The sequence below is a fragment of the Corythoichthys intestinalis genome, chromosome 21, assembly GCF_030265065.1.
Source record: "Corythoichthys intestinalis isolate RoL2023-P3 chromosome 21, ASM3026506v1, whole genome shotgun sequence".
NCBI lineage: Eukaryota > Metazoa > Chordata > Actinopteri > Syngnathiformes > Syngnathidae > Corythoichthys > Corythoichthys intestinalis.
This window is the reverse complement of record NC_080415.1, coordinates 24,281,750-24,305,555: the sequence shown is the minus strand read 5'-3', so window position 1 is coordinate 24,305,555 and position 23,806 is coordinate 24,281,750. Positions and strand designations below refer to the sequence as shown.

Below are 23,806 nucleotides of genomic sequence, written 5' to 3'. Positions count from 1 at the left end.
AAAGCGTTATAAATAAGCGCTCCCGTCAGGGGGAACATTTCACGCGGGGCAGCTATTTTTCGGCACACACCGGCCCGTTGTCGACCAAGTTTCATTTTACAATCGTGACAACGGTGACGCTCAGCTGACCAATTGTCGGTTTATATTCGGGACAGTGCCGATTTTGGGTTCCCGACTCCTCATCGTGACATAAACTAGTATGATTGGAAATTTTGTGGTCTCAGAACGAGCTCTGACGCACGGGACGGGACCGGACGGGAGGAAACATCGGTTTGGGCATCAAATATGGATCTGGCTTGAAAAGATTTTCCAAATAACGGCTTTTATGCAACTCATCCAATGAGTTTACAGCATCTGAAAGCACCGGGGCTTCCATAATTTGCAAGTGAATCCACCTTTAGAAACTACAATCATTGACAACAGGGACACACAATGACGGACAATATGGCGGCAGAATACAGCGATCACGTGATTGTGTGACGTTTGTGATTGGGGTCTATATAACTATTTTCATTAATATTAAAATAACACAATGTTATGCAGATATACCAATGATACTACAGTATATTTACAGTGGCGGCAGAGAGTTGGTGGGGTGCGGAATGTTTACGTCTTCCTGGGGGGGGGGGGGGGGGGGGGGCATACCAGAACGATTACTCGATTATTCGAACTAAATAGTTAATCGATTAATCGACTACTAAAATAATCGATAGCTGCCGCCCTAATATTTACTATTAACTCATTGCCTCCCATTGACGTGATAGACATCCAAATCATTTAAATTGGGAGGATTGGCTGTGAATGCTCATGTTTGACTACTATTGACGGCGCTTGACGTCCAATCAATTTTGACTGGGAGGGCGTGTTTGGACGTCTGCCGTCGTCAATGGTAGACAGTGAGTTCAATGAGTGTCAAGGGTTAATTATAGTAACTTTTTGCGATTTGTTTGATGGTGAGTCATGAGATTTTTGAGTTTTTCTACAGTAAAACGCTAATTTGCAGTCACAAAACTTTCCAAAAATCCGTGTCGTGATGTAATGATGGCAGATTTCGTCTTACCGGTGCTGTGGTTCACGGGCCCGGCAGCGGTGAGCAGCACCGAGTGCAGGTGAGGGTTGGTCTCCTCCAAGGCCGAAGAGAAGTCGGCGAAATGGTCCCGATCCTTGCGGAGTAGGATCTTGACGAGGAGCTCCACTTTCTCCGCTCCGGAGGAAGTGGACGCCAGTTCGTGGCGCTCGGCCGGACTCAGCGTCCCTCCCCGGGACAGGACCTCCACGAGCTGGTCGGCGTCGGTGACGGACTCGGCCAAGTTGTGGTGACACTTCTCCAGAAACTCCCTGTGCCGCGGATCCATAGCGAGTTCGCGCAGGCTAATCAGATCCTTCCGCGAGAGACTTTCGAAGCTATTTAGGCGAGAAGAAGACGACGAAGAAGAAAGAGGAGAAGGAGAGGCGACCCGGTTCGGTTGGTGCTAGTCGACGAGTAGCCATGTTTGTTGACGGCGCCGAGATGACAACACATTTGTTTTCTTTCTCCGTCGCTCCCCGTGGAAAAGTCGTCATTAAAACGCCGCTGGCTCGGCGCTATGAGACGTTCCCAAAGTGTGCTGGAGTTGTTGGGACATGTTGAAAAGTGGTGAAAAAGTCCTGCGAACTCGCTTCGTGGCTCGCGCGCAGAACCAGAGCAGAAGCACTCATGTTTCCGAGCACGGGATTTTTTTTTTTTTTTTTTTTTAGGTTTTAAAAGTAGGCGGGGCCTCCTGGTAGGACGCACCTGGCTAGCCACACGTAATTGTCAACATTGGATAGAAACGGCACTCTGATTGGCCCTTTGACAGATAAGTTTTTTTTTGTTTTTTTGCAGAGGATAAAGAATATGGCTGAAAAAACTCAGGTGACTTGAAGTTCCGCTCTGAGACCCCCAATTTGACTAAATTTCAAAATTGTCCGATATGCATGTGTTATACATCATTGGAAAGCTTAAAATCTCAATTTTCTGGGGTAAGAAAAATTTTGAACATGAGGGCTTTTTTTCTTTTAAATGTTTTTTAAACAGCAAAACCCTATCTTGAGGTGAGAGCACGCGAGAGCAGAATTACAGACGCCATGACTTTAATGAGATATTATCGCATACTTACCTTGTTTTGATCCAAAAACTCAATGTAGCATGTATCACTGAGTGTCAAGACACAGCTGTGAATGGTACAGCCAGATTTTTTTTTTTTGGGGGGGATTTTATGGGTGAAACATGGTGATATAACAAGGGTCGCGATGCAGAAATCGCAGACAACAAGGAGTGGTTGAGATTTTCTTTTTCATATAGTTACCCTTTTAAATGTTATTTTTCTTTGTTTGGACCGATTATTCAGGGCCGACCCAGCCTATACGCAGACTATGCAGCTGCTTAGCGCGCTAACCACTAGGGGGCCCCCAATCTGGCAACTGTTTAATTTATATTCTATTTTGTTTACTGCAGTTTGCTTTATTTGATTTTTGTGAGTTTTGATACTTGATTACAAGCTTAAAAAAATAAAGAGTTCTTCCTTAACCTCTTTCTTTCCTCTTTTAGAAGAAGGTTTGGTGCTATCAACTGTAAGTACTGACAATCATTTGGGGTGAGAAGTTTGAAGTATGCAGTGCAAGAAAATCTAATATACAAAATATGGAGGTATGGGTTTGATTGCATGTATGGGTTTCACAGTACACTGTGACGAAATGATGGGCCAAAAATATGGGCCCCTTTGCATTTTTTTGCTTAGGGCCCCCAAATGGCCCTGCGATTATTTATCATCTAACATATCAGGGAAAATGCGACAGTAACAAAAAAAAAAAAAAAAAAAAAAAAAAACAATTAAGCAATAGTTATGAGGTAGATATCCGTGACTTTTACAGATGCCAAATTTTTTATTGTGACATAATTTGTTTAAAAGTTTAAAATATGCGAGTGAATAATTTTTTAAAGTCATTTTTTTAAAACTAAGTATTAGACATCAATAAATGATTCTAAGCTAAAAATGACAAACATTTTGAATAATAAATGTAATTAATTACCTTCGTTTTATGGCTGGGTTGAAACAAAAGCGGTTGCGCGATGTCTGTAAACAGGGGTTTTCAGGGTAAAACGGACAAATTAAAAATAGTTCGGAGGCTTCATGTGCCATGAATCCGCTACGGCAGCATATTGTTCTATCAAACACAACAGTTGTTTTCGCTGAAAATTAGGGCTGTCAAAATTAACGCGTTAACGTGCGGTAATTAATTTTTTAAATTAATCACGTTAAAATATTTGACGCAATTAACGCACATGTCCCTCTCAGACAGTATTCTGCCTTTTGGTAAGTTTTACAGCAAGGCGTTTTGTGCTGTCTAACAGCGAACTCTTGTGGTCACTTTGCGACATGGTTTATTTTTTTCTTGCATTCTTTACAACAACCATACTTACGGACACATCTTTTCCAAGGATCATATAAGCACAACAGAGACGTCGTGCAGCCATATTGAACTGGCAAGTACATATTATGTTAATAAGCGAAATGTTATATTTTTTGTATGAGACGCTTTTTGTTTATGTTTAGTCAACCTGTATAGCGTGCTAAGCTAACGTTGTTGCTAATGCAATGCTTGTTTACTTTTTTTTGTAGTTTTACGTAAACGGCCTAAAGAGGACAATGGTTTGAGGCCATTTTATTAATAAATCAGATGAAAAAGGAAGAAGTCTGATTATTAAGGCGTCGTTGACTAGTTGTCTAGCTTTGGAAAAAGTAGACGCTTCGGAGTGAGGACAGCATAGACAGATTTAAATGACAGTAGAGTGAAATGCCCACTACAGTCCTTATGTACCGTATGTTGAATGTATATATCCATCTTGTGTCTTATCTTTCCGCTCCAACAATTTATTTTACAGAATATATATATAATTCACAGAAAAATATGGCATATTTTATAGATGGTTTGAATTGCGATTAATTGCGATTAATTACGATTAATTATTTTTTAAGCTGTAATTAACTTGATTAAAAATTTTAATCATTTGACAGCCCTACTTAAAATACAGCAGTTTCTTTTAAAGAGGAGTGCAAGAGCAGAAACTGCGTTTTTCAGTTTTGTCTGTGTTTTCCGCCATATACTACAGCAACCCCCACATAACATCCAATGACATCTCCTAATAATCTTTACATCCTAAAACCTACAGATTGGAATCTGGGCGTAACGACATTGCATGAGGTCTTAAGGTCTAACAATGCAATCAAGGGTATTTAATCCTTGGTGAGATGATTCGTATGTAGTGAAATCTACTTAAATACAGGCCGTAGCATTCCTGTACATCAGCACGCACATACAAATGCCATGTTTAAACAATGCAAATGGTTATGTAACACTTTCCCCACAGAGAAAATCCATGTGGCTCCCGACAAGAATTTGGAATGTAAATTCCCTGAGTGGGGGTATTGCAGGGATGGGGGGGAAAGCGTAAATGTCACATTGTTGTTGTCTGGGAGTGAGTGGGAGTGTCGTCGTTTACGGGAACACACATCGTCTAAAGACAAATAATTATTTAAAAAAAAAAAAAAAAAGAAAAGAAAAGAAACAGGACGGGCAGGTTTGTTTTTTGTGTCAATTATCAACCACAAGTTTCATGGAGGTGGTTAAGATAACCATAGAAAAGGAAACAGAACCTGAAAAGTTGCACAGCATATCAGAGAAAAAGACATGCAGATAAATATTTTTGTGAAAACATGTTATATGACTATTACAACTCGGGAATGCAATTACAGCACAGTTTATGTTGTACTACTTTTAATTGTATTTCTGTATTGTAAACTTCACTGGAGGTCATTGACTGAAACCTTTTGCATGTACAGTATGTCAATAAAATGAAATAGAAATAATGAGTAAAATCAAATACAAAAAAAGTACAAATACAAAACGAAATACTATGAAATAAATGTTAAGTAAAACAAAATGGATTACATTGGGGAAGAATAATTACTATAAGGCTAGGTTCATACCGCAGGTCTTAATGCACAAATCAAGACTTTTTTCGTGTTTTTCCGACTTGAGTGAAGCAATAACTTGACGGTCTGAGCGTGACATAGAAGTGGACCATTTCAAATCCAATCTGGGTCACTACCTTATTTGTTTCAAATCCGATCTGGGCCACATTTTTCCAGAATGTGGCAGCGGTTTGAACTGTCAAGTCTCCCAAATCGGAATTCATGCAGCAATTCCGTTAGCAAAAAGCGAAAGCGGCAGGTACGACGACACCGATGTAGCTCTTCATTAGCGTTAGCGCCCAGCTTGAACCAAGTTTATACGCAGGAGGCGGGCTTGACCACAGTCACAGAAAAATCTGATTGTTCTTGATTTTCTTTCTGTGCAACAAATGAAATATTTCAGTATTGCTTACATGGATGAGTCGTGGCAAACTGACACACACACGTAATGCTTATGTGCGTGCGTCATGTACGAAAGCAAAATATGATAACTCTGGAATGACATACAGCCAGCATATGCAATTATTTGTTTTGATGCTTCTGCACATGCGCGTCAGGCTCAATGGACAAAGGCAGTCTGAACAGACACACCAAAAAAACATATGACAAAAAATCGAAATTGTACATTAAGACCTGCGGTATGACCCTATCCTTAGAGACTAGGGATGTCCCGATCTGATCACGTGATCGGAAATGGTGCTGATCGCGCCATTTTTCAGAGGATCGGAATCGAGTGAAAAGGATCGGGTTTTTAATTTAAAAAAAAAAACATGCATTAATGTTTTTCTGATTTAAACCCTCCCTCTTGTTAAGCAGTGCAGCCAAACTGTCCAGTCCAGCTTGCGTTTGGTACTTGAAGTTAACTGTGATTGACAGGTTTGTAGCTTTAATCTTATCAGAGAAGTTTAGTAGCTCTACAATCTCAGTCACAAATGTGTCAATCATCGTTAAACTTGCAGCCCATTCATAAGTGTGCTGTGGCAGCTCATTGTGTATGTAGGGTGGCTGTTCTCAACATTGTGAGAGGATTTGAGTGGACTCACTCAATGAAGTATTTAACAAAGACAAGCATTTCTCCACGTTATTTTTGTTTGAAAATAAGTCACATTATGAAGGCGGCACAGTGGAACAGTAACATGTTTCGAACTTTTGTTCCATTGGAAAAAAAGCCCAGCTTTTTTCAGTATCGGTTCGGCACTCGATATCTGCAGATTCTCAAAATCAGATGACTCGGACTCGAAAAAATATCCGATCGGGACATCCTTATTCAAGACATGTTAACACATTTATTCAAAAATATTCTTAAAATATTTTAAATTAAGTAAAAATTTCAATTAAGCCTTTGACACAGATTTAACCCCTTCAGACCTGGGCATGCTGCTGAAGGACACAACACGTGTCTAAACCAACAAATACACCAAATTAAGTTGCTATTGCCACTTCTGGGAGGTGATTGGACAACACTTTAGCCATCAAAATCAATTCATGAGGTTTAGCACCCCCTTTTTGCTATTTTTGGCTCCTTTAAAATGGCTTAGACCAAACGCAACTTAAAATAGGCAAACGTAAGTGTGTTTTTTGTTTTTATCAAAAACACATCACATTAACATTAAAAATAAACAATAAAAGCATGAAATATCCCCGACCAAAAAATTGCACTTTGTTCTGGTGTCTGACTAGAGTAAAAATCAGCATAGATTTTTTTTTTGCTCAGCAGAAAAAATGTGGATCTAAAGGGGTTAAATAGAATTACATGAAACGTAATTAAGTTTCAAATATTTAATTCAAAATAAATAATAAAACTACATTTATGTAACATTATGACCATATTAAGTACAAGACTAAATGCTTTAAATATTTGACATGTATTTAAATGTAATTCAGAAATTAAAAATACTTCAATATCAGTATATGTAGAAAAAAAAAAAAAAAATTAAAAGGAGGGCATTTTAAAAAAAATAATTTTTTTTTAAACAGTAAAACCCTGTCTGGAGGTGAGAGCACGCGAGAGCAGAATTACAGACGCCACGACTTTAACGAGATATTATCGCGTACTTACCTTGTTTCGATCCAAAAACTCCATGTAGCATGTATCACTGAGTGTCAAAACACAGATGTGAATGGCCACAGCTGGATTTTTGGGGGATTTTGTGGGTGAAACATGGTAATATAACAAGGGTCGCGATGCAGAAATCGCAGACATCAAGGAGTGGTTGAGATTTTCATGGTTTGAATCAATTATTTATCATCTAAAATATTGGGGAAAATGCGACAGTAACAAAAAAATACAATAAAGCGATAGTTATGAGGTAGATATCAGTGACTTTTTTTACAGACGCCAATTTTTTCATTGTGACGTAATGCGTTTAAAAGTTTAAAATATGCGAGTGATTAATTTTTTAATGTTTTTTTTTTTTTTTTTAAACGAAATATTAGACGTCAATTAATGATTTTAAGCTAAAAATGACAGACATTTCGAATAACAAATATGATTTACCTTCTTTTTATGGCTAGGTCGAAACAAAACCGGTTGCACGATGTCTGTAAATGGGGGTTTCCAGGGTAAAACGGACAAATTAAAAATAGTTCGGGGGCTTATTGCGCCATGAATCTGCTATGGCAGCATATACACATATTGTTCTATCAAACACAACAGTTCTTTTTGCTTAAAATACAGCAATTTATTTTAAAGAGGGATGCAAGAGCAGAAACTGCTTTTTCAGTCTTGTCTGTGTTTTCCACCATATATATATTTAAAAAATACAATAATAACAGGATGTTTTGTACTACACAACATTTTTGGAGATCGGAATCAGGTGCAAAAATGTGATTGGGACAACTCTTAATAAAATATTGAAATCATCCTGTATTCCTACCGCCAAGCCCTACATCTTTTATTCATATTTGTTTTACAGATGTAATCACATTTTCAGTTGTACACACTATCACACAGCTGTAATGAAACCACGTGGCATACTGTACCCAGCAGGAGCTGCCATTCATTCTGTACAAATGCACAAATCTAATCCAAGGGTCACAGGTCAATTTGAATGAGTTGCAATCTATTTTATTGATTCATCGTAGACCGACATCATGCCGGTGTCCCGAACAATTTGAGCGATGGGTGCACATAGGAGCGTGCAGCCTCCTGAGTAAATAATTCAAGCCGCGTGTCTGGAAATCACCATCAGTCGGTTGTGTTATCTCTCTAAAAGCAAGATCCTCTATTTTGAGGGAGGTATCACCGCAAACTCCCAAATATTACCATTAAATATTCATCCATCCGCTGCCTTGCTTGATAATGGATGAGCACTAGTGGAGGGGAAAAGGTGAGCTGCTGAACCGAGTCATTTGTCAGCCCCTCCGAGGCCTGCAGCCCGTGGACATCCATGCGTCCACAATATGGACGCTATTTATAGCCCGGAGGACGCAGTTCGCTGTCCTGAACCATTTCATCACACAGTACCGCTTATGTAAGGCACATTAATTGCACCTTTACACACAAAGTACGGTCTCTGAAATAAAAATCACAGGAAGCGTAAATGTGATGTGTTGTTTTTTTTACTTGAGAAGACAATAATGGTATTAGTTTGTGTGTTGTTGTACATGTCAAGATGTAAAATGACAAGATTGTCAAGTGGAAAAGACATTCATTGCAAAATGTGTTGATTGTGCCCTCTAGTGGTAATCAAAAAGAAGGCCAAGATTAACAAAACATAAAAAAACAGTATTTCTGCAGGTTAGTACTCAGGCATCGGAATGACAATTTGAAATTTATTGACGACCAAAAGAAAAACACAACATGTTTTAATATAATTTTGTTCATACTGTATATCAAAACACTTTTCTATTACAATAACTGACTCACTGACATTGACTGCAATAGACGCCCAATCTGTTGGAATTGGGAAAATCTGGTAGGGATCATTTGATGCCAGCCCCTTCCAGTTCCAATGGATTGGATGTCCATTGCCATCAAAGGCACTGCAACATTAAATAAAACACACAAAATACTGTGCTACCTTGACTTACGAGTTTTTTTAGTTACAAGATTGCTAGATTTTTTGTTTTGTTGTTTTGCAAGCAGAAAATTTAAATACGAGCAAGCTTCAGGCACATGTAGATAATCAACATAACAATACCCGCGGGCGTATATTCTTTATCCTCTGCAAAAAATGACCAAAGCTGTTGAGGAGTCTAATCATAGGAGTAGGGTAATAGGGAAAATTAAGTTGAAATACAAGTAAATTTGTAAGTCAAGGTACCATTGTAACTATGAATGTTTTAACACATTTGACTAACATATAATGTGTGGGTGAAGCCCCATGATTACTTTCAATATTGTAGTTTCAGTTGACTACATAATAAAGAGTATATAGATTAATATATATACTAAAGATTAACATACAGGGACATACAGTGTTAGACATTCATCTTCTGCATAATTATGTAATTTTACATTAAATTTTTAGGCACGTGCATATTTTATGTGGTTATGTTAAAGCGTATATAAACCTAGGCTATTTGGCAAGTACTGACAACTAACATAGACGCTAAAAATAATGATGTGTCTAAATCATTGATATGAACGGACTTGCTGTATATGGCATTGATAATGTGTCCTGTCCTCATGATAGGTCGTCTTTTTTAGTCATTACCTCCGCAAAGCTTCAACAGCAGCTTCTTGTAGTCACCAGAGGTGTCACCCTGACAGAAAAAAAAAAGGGTTTTACGGGCCTCTTGTGGCAACTACATGCAATTACAAAAGTTTAACTGCCTGGGAGGACAGCTAGTGTGATGATTCCACTTACAGAGATGTGAGTGTAAAGAGACTTCCCATAAGTCCTCACATACACTTGTCTGATGTCAAGCATGTCAATCTCGGAGCGGGACACCATGATCCGGACCAGGGTCCTGTCTTTGGTCCCGGCACCCTATGTCCAAAATGCAAAAGTTAAAAAGAATAACTGTCCATTTAAAAAAAAAAAAATAGTGTCAAAACAGTGACAGAAATTGTGATTGCTGAGTTTTTTTCCCCCCACATATTTCACATATAATAGACATCCAGTCCATTTTAATTGGGAGCGCTGACAGCAAACCCTAACCCTGGTCATCTATCGCCATCGATGGCAGCTTTAAAATATAAATCCAACAAAACGATGACTGTACCTGCATGGCCTTGTGCAGTCGCTCGGCAAAGTAGGCAGGAGTGTTCTTAATGCATTTCACTAGGAGAGAAACCCATTCATGATAGTTAGGACTATTACATGTGATAATTTGTGACTTATGTAAAAAATTAGGGCTGTCAAACAATTAAAATTTTTAATCAAGTTAATCACAGCTTAAAAATGAATTAATCTTAATTAATCACAATTCAAACCATCTCTAAAATATGCCATATTTTTCTGTAAATTATTGTTGGAATAGAAAGATAAGACACAAGACGGACATAAACATTCAACATACTGTACATAAGTACTGTATTTGTTTATTATAAAAATATATCCACAAGATGGCATTAACATGATTAACGTTCTTTCTGTTAAAGGGATCCACCGATAGAAAGACTTGTAGTTCTTAAAAGATACATTTGAGTACAAGTTATAGTAATTTTATATTAAAACCCTCTTAATGTTTTCGTTTTAATAAAATTTGTAAAATTTTCAATCAAAAAAATAAAACTAATAGCTCGTCATTGTTGACGTCGCCGATCGGGACGTCACATGGGCTCCCTGCCATTCTTCCACAGTGTTTTTAACTACGTATGGTAGTGATTGATATACACTACAAGGTGTCAATGGCGAGTTTTAAATTAATTAGAGATCTAGCCAAGGCAAAGTCTGAGTAAGTTTTATGTGTATCTTGTATCGCTATTTTGATTGGGAATGCCCGTTCTCTTTGTATTGAGCGCTTTTCTTTTTGTGAATATTATTTTTTTGAGAGATAGGAATATTATTTTTGTTGTGCTTTCACTAAATGAAACTGTAGCGACTTAAATGTTCCGCCCAAATCCATGATAGGAAGTTGGGCAGTGGTGGCTGTAAATGGTATACAGTATGATCTGCGTTGTGTTCAATTAAGCGTGTTAAGAAAAAGATCGTCTCCTGTCATTCTTCCCCACATCGTTGGCCACAATACTTATACTTGTTGCGAAGGAGTTGTCAAACCTTAAGCCAATAAAAGGCGTGGTCCAATGACCGCCTGTGTCTACTCGCATTTCTCTGCCTTTTTGCTCTCAATATGCTAAAACGGCGTCACTGTAAACTGTTTGAGTCAACGCATGAACGGGTCATTCCGTGCATGGGTTAATTGCGTCAAATATTTTAACTAGGGCTGTCAAACGATTAAAATTTTTAATCGAGTTAATCACAGCTTAAAAATTAATTAATTGGAATTCATCGCAATTCAAACCATCTAAAAAATATGCGATATTTTTCTGTAATTTACTGTTGGAATGGAAAAATAAGACACAAGACGGATATATACAGTACATTCAACATACTGTACATAAGTACTGTATTTGTTTATTACAACAATAAATCAACAAGATGGCATTAATATTATTAACATTCTGTTAAAGCGATCCATGGATAGAAAGACTTGTAGTTCTTAAAAGATAAATGCATAGTCGGGGTGTCAAACGATTAAAATTTTTAATCGAGTTAATTACAGCTTAAAAATTAATTAATCGTAATTGATCGTAATTAATCGCAATTCAAACCATCTCTAAAGTATGCTATATTTTTCTGTAAATTATTGTTGGAATGGAAAGATAAGACACAAGACGGATATATACATACAACATACTGTACATAAGTGCTGTATTTGTTTATTATAACAATAAATCCACAAATGGCATTATAAACATTCTTGCTGTTTAAGTGATCCATGGATAGTAAGACTTGTAGTTCTAAAAGATAAATGTTATAGTTACAAGTTATAGTAATTTTATATTAAAACCCCTCTTCATATTGTCGTTTTTATAAAATTTGTACAATTTTCAATCAAAAGTAGAGTTAATATAATAATAAGAAGAATAAAAATAACAATAATAAGAATTGAGTGACCAAACTCTGAGTAATGCCAGTTCACTTTGCATTGTTGTTTAGCTGTGTGAGAATAGGGCCTCATTACTACAGACTGAAGTGCTTTTCTTTTTGTGAACATTATTTTTTTTGAGAGATAGCAATATTATTTTAAATTATTTATAAATAATAATTATTTATTATTTTAAAGTTCTAAATGATACTTCTGTTTGTTGTGAAGGAGTTGCAGAAGCGTATGCCAATAAACGGCGCAGCCCAAAGAACGCCTGTGTCCACTCGCCTTTATAACAGATATATCTCTGAGAATATCTTACCCAAAATACAACAAGAGACACATAATTGCCACTAAAAGAAAGCAAACTTATCGAAATATGTGTGCAGCACAAAGCAACAGCATAAACATCTCACAACTACTAATTCTCCCACTATTAGACGGAATAACATTAGTATGGAACTGCGCTACGCTGCTCCCAAGCGGCCGGTGGCATTCTCTTCACTCTTAATGTCCATAAACGGCCTCATTGAAATCTGTTTGAGGCAATGCGAGAGCGGCTCATTCAGTGCATGCGTTAATTGCATCAAATATTTTAACGTGATTAATTAAAAAAATTAATTAACGCCCCTTAACGCGATAATTTTGACAGCCCTAATGTATAGTTATATATATAGTACAAGTTATAGAGGTTTTATATTAAAACCCCTCTAGATGTTTTCGTTTTAATAAAATTTGTAAAATTTTCAAACAAAAAATAAACTAGTAGCTCGCCATTGTTGATGTCAATAACTACACAATGCTCATGGTGCTGAAACCCATAAAATCAGTCGCACCTAAGCGCCAGCAGAGGGCGACAAAACACACAAAAAAACAAGTAACAAATGGACATGACACTGTGCTGTCATTTTAATCTGTTTGAGCAGGGCATGTGCGTTGAATGCGTCAAATATTTTAACGTGATTAATTTAAAAAATTAATTATCGCCCGTTAACGCGATAATTTTGACAGCTCTAATTTTAACGTGATTAATTAGAAAAAAATAATTACCGCCCGTTAACATGACAAATTTGACAGCACTAGTAAGAATACAATTTTTTATGTGTGTCTTTTTAGGCTCACAATTACAGTTTATTCAGTATGTAGTTCGCCAAATTTGTATATCTATTAAAGCATGAAATCATGGAAAAATCTAAGGAAATGTGTTGAAAAAAAGACAGTCAAGGTTGGTTTCAGGAAAAAAGAACTGGGGAAAAAAATGTGGCAAATAATAATTGTGGGGATGTACCGAAAGCAAAATTCTTGGCCGAAACCGAAAACCTGAAAAATGCACATGCATATAATTCATTAAAAAAATATATTTTCTATCATTATTTTCCGATGAATGCCTTTTGCTTTGGCATTGGTTCTACAAACCTAGAGGCTCTAGAAATTTAGTCTGAAAGGTTGCGATTCTGAAACCCTATGGGAGGGTGTGTTCCCGGCGTCAGTGAGCGTTTTGTGGCAAACTCACAACGCGTCCTATAGCAGAGGTGCTGGCATCGTCATGGCATTCTATTCGCACATGTCACGGACGAAGAAACCTTGATAAATGCGCTTTCTTGGAAGTTTGGGACTCTTAAAAATGACTCTCACACCTCTAATTGCTAAATGAAATGAGATCTCAATGTATGTTTGTGTGGAACTGTAATTCACAGCAACAGCAAAAAACTATTCCTTTCTCACCCAAACGAGTAAAGCTCTTTACAAGGGTATAACAATCTCTCCTACTCCTTAAAATAAAACTCTGTGTTATCTTGTGCAACAAGTGGAATCAATGAGAGCCAGGCGACTGGGCCGAGTTCTAGCGGCGACGAAGCCGAGTTAAGCCGCTCCCGGCAAGTGGCAGAGGGGTGGGGAAATCACGAGAAAAAATGACAAAAAGAGGAAGTGGTCGTGCTATAAACGTACTGTACTAAACGACAGCAAATGCAAATCTATGCATTTAAATACTATTTGTATACTGTTCGCTTGATTTAACTCCAAACTACTCCCGCACGGGCTCAAATGCACTGTACTCGATGTGACGCGGAATGGAAAGCAACTGCAGAACTAGCGTGTAACAGCGATTAAGCAAATTTAGCTTTATTTTCCTTCATTTACTAATTTATATATTTCTTTGATACCTCAAAATACTTCCAACAAGCACACATGTTGGCTTTGAGCCAGTAGTAGCCACCGTGTTGCTTCTCACCGCTGTTTAGATGACTTCATTTACAAGAGGACTACAGTTCTTCACACTATTCGGTAGTAAATTTTCGGGCTTTTAAACGGAAACCGAAAATGCAATTTTCAGTCACATCTGTAAATAATTCTAATCAGGGCTGCAGCTATCGATTATTTTAGTAGTTGATTAATCTATGAACTAGTTAGGTCGAATAATGGAGTAATCGAATTAGGAACATTAAAAAAAATTTTTAAATAACTGAGCTTAGCCTCAATCGGTATAAAAAAATTAATAAATGAGGATCTAAGTAGAACAAAAGAACAATTGGCTAACTTGCATAGCAAAAGTCCGCTAGCTTAAATGCTATAAAATGTTAACGTTTTTTTCCAATGCTCTAAATGAATCTTTTCAAACACATATTCCCACAAAAAAACCGCTAAATATACCCATAAACTAAATTACGAATGCATTAAAAAAACATTAGCTCAAACAAAAACTTACCTTATGTTGGTTTTAACAGGGAGCAGCTGAATTCAGCCATGTTAAATGAGTTATGTCATATTCACTGTTGCCACTAGAGGGCAGTGTATCCACCCAAATTAATAAAAATAAATGCAAACACTTTCAAAACAAACCATTAAATACCACTTTAATTTAACGAATACTCGAAGAAGCTAAATTTAATTCGAAGCTTTTTTCCTAATTGTTGCAGCACTAATTCTAATTAATAATTCAAAAAAATTTTTAAACTACCGTAATATGTTTTTGCTCAAAGCTTTACTTACCCACTGCCACCATGCCAGACTCCACGTTTCCTGACATTTCCCTACAGATGCTCTTTTCAATGTCTCGACCGCACATCTGCTGGTACTCCTGGAAAACTGTAATCAAAGTCCACAATTAGATGATACATTCCAAATAGAATAACTTCAATCTCTAAAAGTCGATACCAACCAGCCCGTAGGTGAGGCTTGCTGCGGGCACACAAGATGGCGTTGAACTGCGACTCATCCGTGCCCACTTTATTCTCCCCCGCAGCGTACAGTTTCTGTAGACATCCACAAACGTCAAAGCAGGAAGTGGCGGAAAGACCAAAGAAGATGATTGCAAAGTGGTACCTGAGCATCCTGTTTGGCGAGCGATATGTCCACGTTTTCCCTTTCGTCACGGTTGCCCTGAAGCAATTGAAGTGTTCATTAGGTCGGACATTTGCGACAAAGTCTTAGAATCAATGATATTGATTGACTTCTACCTGGCAGAGGGATACCAGCAGTCTTCGGAAGTGACCGGAGGTGTCACTGTTGATGGCGTCCTCCAGACTTTTACCATACTCTGAAAACCAGACATGATATTTTAATCACAATATAACTCCAAGCGGAAATACAATATGCGCTGGTAACTCACAGAGTACAAAAGTACCTTAACTTGAGGAATTGTTGTATTTATAGCCTGTTTGATAATATTCTCTATGGAAAAAGTTGGAAAACTAACCTTGTTTGTAAATCCTCGCAATTTCCTGAATCTCCGAGTTGGAGCGAGACGAGAGAATTTCAATCAGACAGGCTTCGTCTGTCCCAGCACCCTGAAAGAAAAAAAGTAAAGTGTTTAAACTGTATGATAATCTACAAAATAATAAGTAGTGAAACTCATCAAGGCTTGAGAGTCAATAAACAAGGCGTATGTGGAAATCTGCTAACCTTAATCGCCTCTCTGAGTTCTGACGCGTCGAAATGCGCCGGGCTCTTCATCATGGAAAGAACCAGATGCTCAAAGTTTCCAGTCAGTTCAGACTTGAGATCGTGGACCAAATCCTGCAGGAAATGCGGGGAAACTTTTAGTCAACTTAGTGTCCACCACAACAAAAAGTAAAGTTAAACCAAACCTTTCCATAAGTTGTTTTGTAGGCTGCCACCATGGGAACTCTCTGCTTGTTGGTACGACTTCCTAGAAGCTCAATGATGGCGTTTTCATCCGTGCCTGCATTGATGGATAATCACAATTACTTTGCGCCAGGTGGTGAGACTTTCCATCTGTTGTATGTTCAATGTAGGAACTGACCAAAACCCTTCATGGCCTTCCGAAGAACTTCCACATCCCTGAGTGGATCTGCTCCGGGGAAATCCTTAATAGAGCCCCTGTAGCCTGTCTATGTATTACAATAAAAACGAAAGTTACCGTTAAAAGTGCATTTTTTTGTATGAAAAATGGCTGGGTTAATCATCATACAGGGATGGCGGGTGCTTGAGGATTGGTTGGAACTCCGCTTCCATATCCACCTCCGCTAGGGTAGTTGGGCATGGGTTGCTGGCCTGGTGCCGCACCCCCTGGGTATCCCTGTGGAGCTCCACCTGGCTGCAGAGGACAGTTGTAAAAGCAAGGTCAGTGTGAAGTAATTAATTTCAAATTAATTTGCGATAAACAAGGTTTCACATGGTTTTACGTACCGCGCCATAACCTCCTGGTGCCGCTCCCCAGCCTCCACCTGTGGAAAAACAATGGTTTCATCAGTTTTTCTTTTTGAGAAAGTCAAAATTTACCACGTCAGAGATTACCTCCTTGAGGCATGGATGGAAAGCCTCCTGGTTGTGGTTGTTGGTATCCTCCAGCCTGAGGTGGATAACCTCCAGGTGGCGCAGGGTAGCCGCCACCCTGTTGAGGGTAGCCACCTGCCGCTGGTGGGTAACCACCTCCTGCAGGAGGGTAACCACCCGCCTGAGGTGGGTAGCCGCCGCCCGCCTGTGGGGGGTAGCCTCCTGCCTGTGGTGGGTAGCCCCCGGCTTGGGGTGGATAGCCTCCCGCCTGTGGTGGATAGCCACCGCCCTGGGGTGGATAGCCACTGCCTTGGGGTGGATAGCCACCGCCTTGGGGTGGATAACCGCCCGACTGAGGAGGATAACCTGGGTAGCTCATCTCCACAACCTAAGAGTGACAGGAAATGTATAGAAATGGCTATTTGAAATCACAGGAACATGCCTTATGTGCCAATTTAAGTCATTTGGTTTCCTCTTGCCTTGTGCGTTCATTTGCATTAAAACAGTGGTTCTTAACCTGGGTTCGATCGAACACCAGGGGTTCGGTGAATAAATCTAAGGGGTTCGACGAAGGTAAAGAAACTCAGAGCCCAATTTTCATATGCTGATTAAATCTAGGCAAAGTGGCTTTTTAGACCAGGTTTTGGACTGATTTGCTCCAATTTACAGTCTTAATCAATTTCTTTTAACTGCTAGTCCTCGATCTGATGGGAGGAGGAACTGGTTTGCTCAGTGGAAGGTTGACTCGCTCTTAGTATGAGGGAATATAACAGACCAATGGGCAGCGTGGTCTCAAATTTTGAAATGTTAAAACACGCTGTCAAAATGAGAAGAATTTTGAATGGCAACTTGTTAGATTACTACCTTGCTATCTTAGATATATCAGTTTTGAATTTGAAGGGGAAAAAATGCTTTATTATCTAATTCCAAAGGGTTCAGTGAATCCACATGTGAAACTTGTGGGGTTCGCTACCTTTAATAAGGTTAAGAACCACTGCATTTAAAAAAAAAAAAGCCTGTTAGTAACAGTTTGGCTCACAAAACACTCAATATTTACAGAGAACTATAGATTCCTGTTTCACAACAGCTTTTTGTGCAGCCTTCCCCTATTTGAAGACTAGTAGTTGACATACCAAAACTGTTGCTACGACTGCCTGTGTTTTAAATCTCCATTTACTTATGCTGAGTCTATTCCATTTCATTGTGTTCATTTAATTTGAAGGTCATTTAAAAATTCAACTGTACGCGTCAGTGTGCTTTGATAAGCGCCTTTATGTAGAGTACATTGTTGCTATTACGACCACAACATTGATGTTTTTATTCATTATATATTCAAAATATTAAATTATTTTCCTTTGCTAATACTGTAGAAGACAACGTTAAAAAATAATCCACACCATGCGAGGGTCTCCTGCTTTCGGATTTCGCCTTTTGACCCTTGAACGCACCGGTAATTCACAAACATGTAAAAGGAAGTACAAGTAAACCCAAAACATATATTTTTAAACTCAAGACGTTACAGTCAGCCCAAAATTAATCTTTTGATATAGAATTTAAAAGGATGATAGTCCCATATTTTAATTGCAATTTTAACTAATATGCTTAAAAAGTAGCATCACATAGGCCTGTAGTTTCCTAACTGGGCTGCTCAACTTTGCAAGGGTGTAAATATAACTAATATGTCATTTCTACATATGTGATGACACTATGTTCCCGATGTCCGTTCAACATTACATAACACCTAATCCCTCGAGGTGGCTTTTTTTTTAGCATCCGCTATTAGCTCGTTAGCATGCCTGCTCTTCGATTAATTCATCGCACAACTGCTAAAACAAAAAACTTCAAAATATAATCCGCATGTTTTTTGTCGCTACGCTTTTTGAGTCGCTAATTTTTCCCTTTGCTCTTAGACGGAAAGGGGAAAAGACGATCTATGGGAGGTTCCACGAACAAATCGATGAAAAAAAAACGCTACCAAAAGTCACCCGTGAGAGAAGTCATTGTCTTCGTCTTGGTAAAACTAAAGAACATAATAATAGTGTTTTGTAAGAGGTAAAGTAGCTTTTCTTACGTGTCAGAGACTGCCGTGTACTCCACTTGAGGGTCGACAGGGGAGTGGAAAAGGGTGTGTCCTTTCCCATACCATGAGTAAATTAAAATGGCAGAACAACCTTTGCACTCTGCTGCCCATCTTAGGGAGTTTTTGTTTTTGTTATGCTGTTACTAAGGACACAAATACGGGGACAATGCAACAGCTGTGTCCACAATGCTGCCCCATTTGTGACAGAGAAGCAAGTGTCAAAAGTACTCATACTTGTAGCCAACTTAAGCAGAAGTGCATACACTGGTGTCAAAAGAGATTGTGTCATTGTTGAGAAATAAAAGAATTTATTGTATGCAAACAAATGTCCACTTTTAATGAACGTAATGGCTCAAATTCACATTTCATGGTAAGACATTCAAGTGCATCAAGTGGTTGCCAGACCTAAAACGTAGGATGAGAGACACTCCGCCCACTACCATTGGAAATTCTACAGCCAGAATTGTATGTCTACTTGAGCTCGCCGCAGTCCGTGATGGTGATCTTCTTCGATGTGCGCCCGGATCGCGAGCCGAAAGTCTCCACTTTTTTTACCACGTCCATTCCCTCCTTCACGCTGCCAAAGACCACGTGCTTACCATCCAGCCTACATGATGGAAGAGCAAAATGAAAACAAGGCAAAGTAAAACTACAAATTCAATCAATGGCAGCTCTTGTGAGATTGCAGATTAGTGCTGCAACGATTAATCGATTAATTCGAGTACCGTATTGGCCCGAATATAAGACGGCCCTGGTTATAAGATGACCCCCTCTTTTTCAAGACTCGAGTTTGAAAAAAAGACTTTTTGAACACCAAATTAATTTTCATACAGAAAATAATTACAGTACATCCGAAACAAATGATTATAACAATATATTTGAGAGAAAAAGCATGTTATTTTGCCTCATTATATGTAAACTAAAGTGCAATCACATTTGGAAATGAATGGCTTCTGGTTTTTGAAATGTAACTAAACCAATCTAATGTGATAAAACAACAAAATTGCAAAAACTGCATTAACCATTAAAGTGGAATCTAACTGTAGTCTTGGAACAAATATGAATAAGGAAAAACAGTGCAATAAAATAATGCAAACTGGTTAACTCATTTGCTCCCAGAAACGTATAAAAACGTTCTATTTTTAAATGCTTCAGTGTCCGGATTACGTATTTATACGTCTTTTGCGTTTTTTTTTTTTTTTTTTTTAATAAGAAGCATCAATAGCTTCCGATCTACCTCAGAAACGAAGAACAAAGCTCAAAACCAATTTTAAAGCAATAAAAATGGCCACTGGAGAGCAGTAGCGCATTTTGTAAGACGAGGCAACCCGATTCAACAGCAGTCAACGGCCGGCAGCATGGTCAGAGCGCTGGCGGCATGAAGCCAGGCGCGCTCCGACCGAACAAAACAACGAGAGGACGCCTAGGACGCCAGGCGCTGGACGACCGTGTAAAACGAATGAAACCCCCCCGTGGAGCGGCTCGCCAAGCAGACCCCGCAGAAATGCAAAAATAATCCATCTTTGTGAGACAGACAATGATGAGGGAGAAGTTTACACAGCTGACGTGGCGACAACGGCGTCATCTCGGTGACAAACCGTCATCTCTCAGCAGTCGTGTGTGAATAAATTGTTACTTTGCTATCTAAAGCTCTATTTGTCTGGTTGTTCATGGTATTTTGGAAAAGGAAAACATTATTCAGATGTTTGGAATGTAACTAATGCAAAAAATAGCTTTGTTAAAGTCAAAGTTATGTTTGAAATGTATGCGTTTACAAAAAGCTAATTTTCTCCGATTTTTCATCAGAAATTGGAAAATTGCTCAAACTAAGCTATTTTCTAATGCTGATTTCTAAAGAATGGAATAAGATACGAACTTACTTTTTTTTCTGCTGAAAGAAGGGAGTCTAATCTTTCTTTTGGTGGGTTCCAAGTTTATATAGCAATAGAACAGAATTTTCTGTGGGCCTTGCAAAATCAGTCAAAATCCAGAAAAAACGGCCGGGAGCGAAGGGCTTTGCTCTGATAAAAATGGCTGGGACTGAATGAGTTAATGAGAGTAGCTAAGCTCTGTCATGACAGAACATCGCTTCAATGATATCTGGCGCCATCTAGCGTCGTGAATGGGTATAACGTCTAGACAGCAAATATAAGACGACACCCTCTTTTTCAATCTTATTTCAATGCAAAAAACACCGTCTTATATTCGGGCCAATACGGTAATTCGATTAGAAAAAAAGATTCTAATTAAAGTTTGCTGCTTCAAGTATTTGTTTAATCAAAGTGGCATTGTAATGGTTTGTTTTGAAAGTGTTTGCATTTAGTGTCATTGATTTGAGTGGATACACTGCCCTCTAGTGGAAACAGTGAATATAACATTTCACATGGCTGAATCCAGCTGCTCCCTGTTAAGACCTACATAAGCTAAGTTTATGTTTGAGCTAATGTTTCTTAATGCATTCGTAATTTAGTTTATAGGTATATTTAGCCGTTTCTTGTGGGAATGTGTTTTAACCATTTGTTCAGAGCATTGTCAAAAATAAATAACAGCATGTTATAGCATTTAAGCTAGCGGACCTTTGCTATGTAAGTTAGCCAATTGTTCCCTCATTAATTTTTTTATACTATTTGAGGGTCAGCTCAGGTATTTTAATTTTTTTATGTTCCTTATCAGATTACTCGATTATTCAAACTAACTAGTTCATCGATTAATCGACTACTAAAATAATCGATAGCTGAAGCCCTATTGAAGATGTAATACAACATCTGAAAACTGTCTTAGCAGCAGTCACCAAAAGCACATACCATTCAGTTTTACTGGTGCAGATGAAGAACTGGGACCCGTTGGTGTTGGGTCCTGCATTGGCCATTGACAAGATGCCTAGATGAAACAAACATGTTTCATATTCACAATTCTATACATTTTTCCCTCCTCAAAGTCTTGAACATAGTGGAATTTAACATATAACACTGGACTGTTACTATCATAGTGAAAATCCATGTGTACTTGACATCCACCCATAAATGTCTGTAAGGTCACTGTGATAGATGTGTGATAAATGCATGTGTAAAATGTATATCCATTATTCCAGTAGGTTTTTCTTCTGTTGAGTATTACCTTTGCAACAACAACACTGTTTTAGTGTTTTTAGTTTATAACGATTAATTTTGAGGAGGAGCAGGCCTCCGTAAGCCTCTGCCCGCCACTTGTGAGCATCTCTGTTCACAATAAGATATATAAATGCACATTCACGTTTCCTAATGTATTACTGTGTAACAACATGCTCAAACAAAATGAAACTGTAACACATTGATAAAATTATATATGTTCAAGTTAAAAAATGTTTTCTGGCTATCAATTCCATTAATGGTGGAATTTTTGTTTTTACATGGTTTAAATCTAAAAGCGTTTAACTCATTGGCTGCCACTGAAGGCGAAAGACGGCCAATTCATTTGAACTGGATTGGCTGGTAGCGACAATTCATTGCTAGCCTCGCTGAAACATGATCAATGCAGCCATTCGCAGTTGTTCAGCCACTAGTTACCAGGTCCAGTGTGCTTTAGCTTGAAGTTTTCATCTGGAAACTTCCACCCGTAAATGGACTTCCCGCCGGTTCCGTTGTGGTTTGTGAAATCGCCACCCTTTTAAAAAACAACAAAAATTTAGAAAGATAAAAGTATCAAAAACAGGATTTTTCAGGCGTGTTGACCTACCTGGCACATGAATTGAGGGATGACCCGATGGAACGTGGAGCCCTTGTAGCCAAAACCCTGCTCGCCTGTGCATAGAGCCCGAAAGTTTTCTGGGGAAGGAAACAGTTATCTTTAAAATACAGAAAAAAATCTGATGCAAGAAAGTTGCGCAAGCCCGAAGCCTATAATATATACTCTCATTTGAAGATTTAACTTCCTGGAAAGTTGTCATTAGCAATTACTGTATGACAGTTTTTCTGGAAAGCATTTGAATATTACAATTAAGTATAAAAGAATGAAGTTTAAGAAATATTTGAAATAATTTGAGTAAAAGAAAAGTAAGACATTTTTTTTACTAAGGATAAAATGAATAAATAAATGATTACATCAAGAAGTCAGAAAGCCACTTGGCCACTTTTCTCAAGAGCTCTAATTGTACACTTTATATATACAGTATATAGCAACGTGTACAATTACTGCTTTCGTGTGGTAAAACTTGAACTTTCATTTGAAAAGGTCTGTAATGGTTAATTTTTTCTCCCCACCAATGTGACTAATAGTTCTCTGCTAACATGTAGCCGAGGGCAAATAACTAACATAAGTAAACATGTGCCAGCCTACCTGCGGTTTTTGGCACAACTTCAGCGTTGAGCTTGCAAATATAGACAAACCATACATAAGAGGAGGAAAAACACTCGTTAGTTTGCCAAACAACAGACTTGTCTTCAATGTCAAATAAAGGTCAGTTATGGGTTTTTTTTTCTCCAACCTAACGTGTCCTACTCCTCACCTCGAAAGTTACCCTTCCGAGAGGCTCGTTGTCGGCCGAAATGTCGAAGTATACCGTCGGGTTGCTGTTGGCAGACGCCGGGCCGCTGCTGCATAGTCTTGCGGCAGTAAACGCCAGCGAGCACAGCTTCACGCGGTTCGATATCAACATCATTTTATCCTAAAAATGATTTTCAAATTTGCCCCACAATACTAGCAAAGCGCTTCACGTCATTCACTCGCGCAGTTTAGGTTAGCGCGTGTCACGGGTCACGAAACCCATAGATATAACATATATATGGGGAGATATCCAAAGGCAGCTTTGGCGGCGTAAGTAACTGGCGGCCACCTTGTGTCAGAGGACTTCTACTTCAGGCGGAAAGGTGATTTTCTCCATCAACATAATATTAACTTGTTGAATTATTATTGACTGATTTACAAACGGTTTGGTTCATATTTAAAAAAAAAAAAAAAAAACATATGAATGTGGCTATGC

At 38.4% G+C, this 23,806-nt stretch overlaps 3 protein-coding genes across 4 annotated transcripts in view; all 3 read right to left on the bottom strand.

The window, feature by feature from the left end:
- Positions 1-2,007, bottom strand: part of LOC130909749 (disks large homolog 5-like) — a 58,867-nt gene extending 56,860 nt beyond the window's left edge. The window contains exon 1 of one of the 2 annotated variants that reach the window (XM_057826537.1): positions 1,061-2,007. In XM_057826537.1, coding sequence (XP_057682520.1) covers positions 1,061-1,355 — 295 coding nt within the window. In that variant the 5' untranslated portion in view covers positions 1,356-2,007. The remainder of the gene's footprint in view (positions 1-1,060) is intronic. The other variant, XM_057826538.1, reaches the window with a different exon arrangement.
- A 6,266-nt stretch (positions 2,008-8,273) lies between these two features.
- On the bottom strand, positions 8,274-19,005 carry anxa11b (annexin A11b). The gene is made up of 15 exons (XM_057826480.1): positions 18,841-19,005; positions 16,791-17,157; positions 16,683-16,720; positions 16,465-16,590; positions 16,297-16,384; positions 16,121-16,215; positions 15,936-16,049; positions 15,730-15,820; positions 15,491-15,570; positions 15,357-15,413; positions 15,193-15,286; positions 15,024-15,119; positions 10,164-10,222; positions 9,806-9,928; positions 8,274-9,701 (listed from the first exon to the last, which is right to left on the bottom strand). Exons 2-15 carry the CDS (start codon positions 17,146-17,148, stop codon positions 9,642-9,644), a joined length of 1,479 nt encoding a protein of 492 aa, XP_057682463.1. The 5' UTR covers positions 17,149-17,157; positions 18,841-19,005; the 3' UTR covers positions 8,274-9,641.
- A 142-nt stretch (positions 19,006-19,147) lies between these two features.
- Positions 19,148-23,599, bottom strand: ppifb (peptidylprolyl isomerase Fb). The gene is made up of 6 exons (XM_057826481.1): positions 23,333-23,599; positions 23,164-23,194; positions 22,564-22,652; positions 22,395-22,491; positions 21,654-21,729; positions 19,148-19,456 (listed from the first exon to the last, which is right to left on the bottom strand). The coding sequence occupies exons 1-6, from the start codon at positions 23,483-23,485 to the stop codon at positions 19,321-19,323; spliced, it is 582 nt and encodes a 193-aa protein (XP_057682464.1). The 5' UTR covers positions 23,486-23,599; the 3' UTR covers positions 19,148-19,320.
- Between the last annotated feature and the right edge of the window lie 207 nt (positions 23,600-23,806).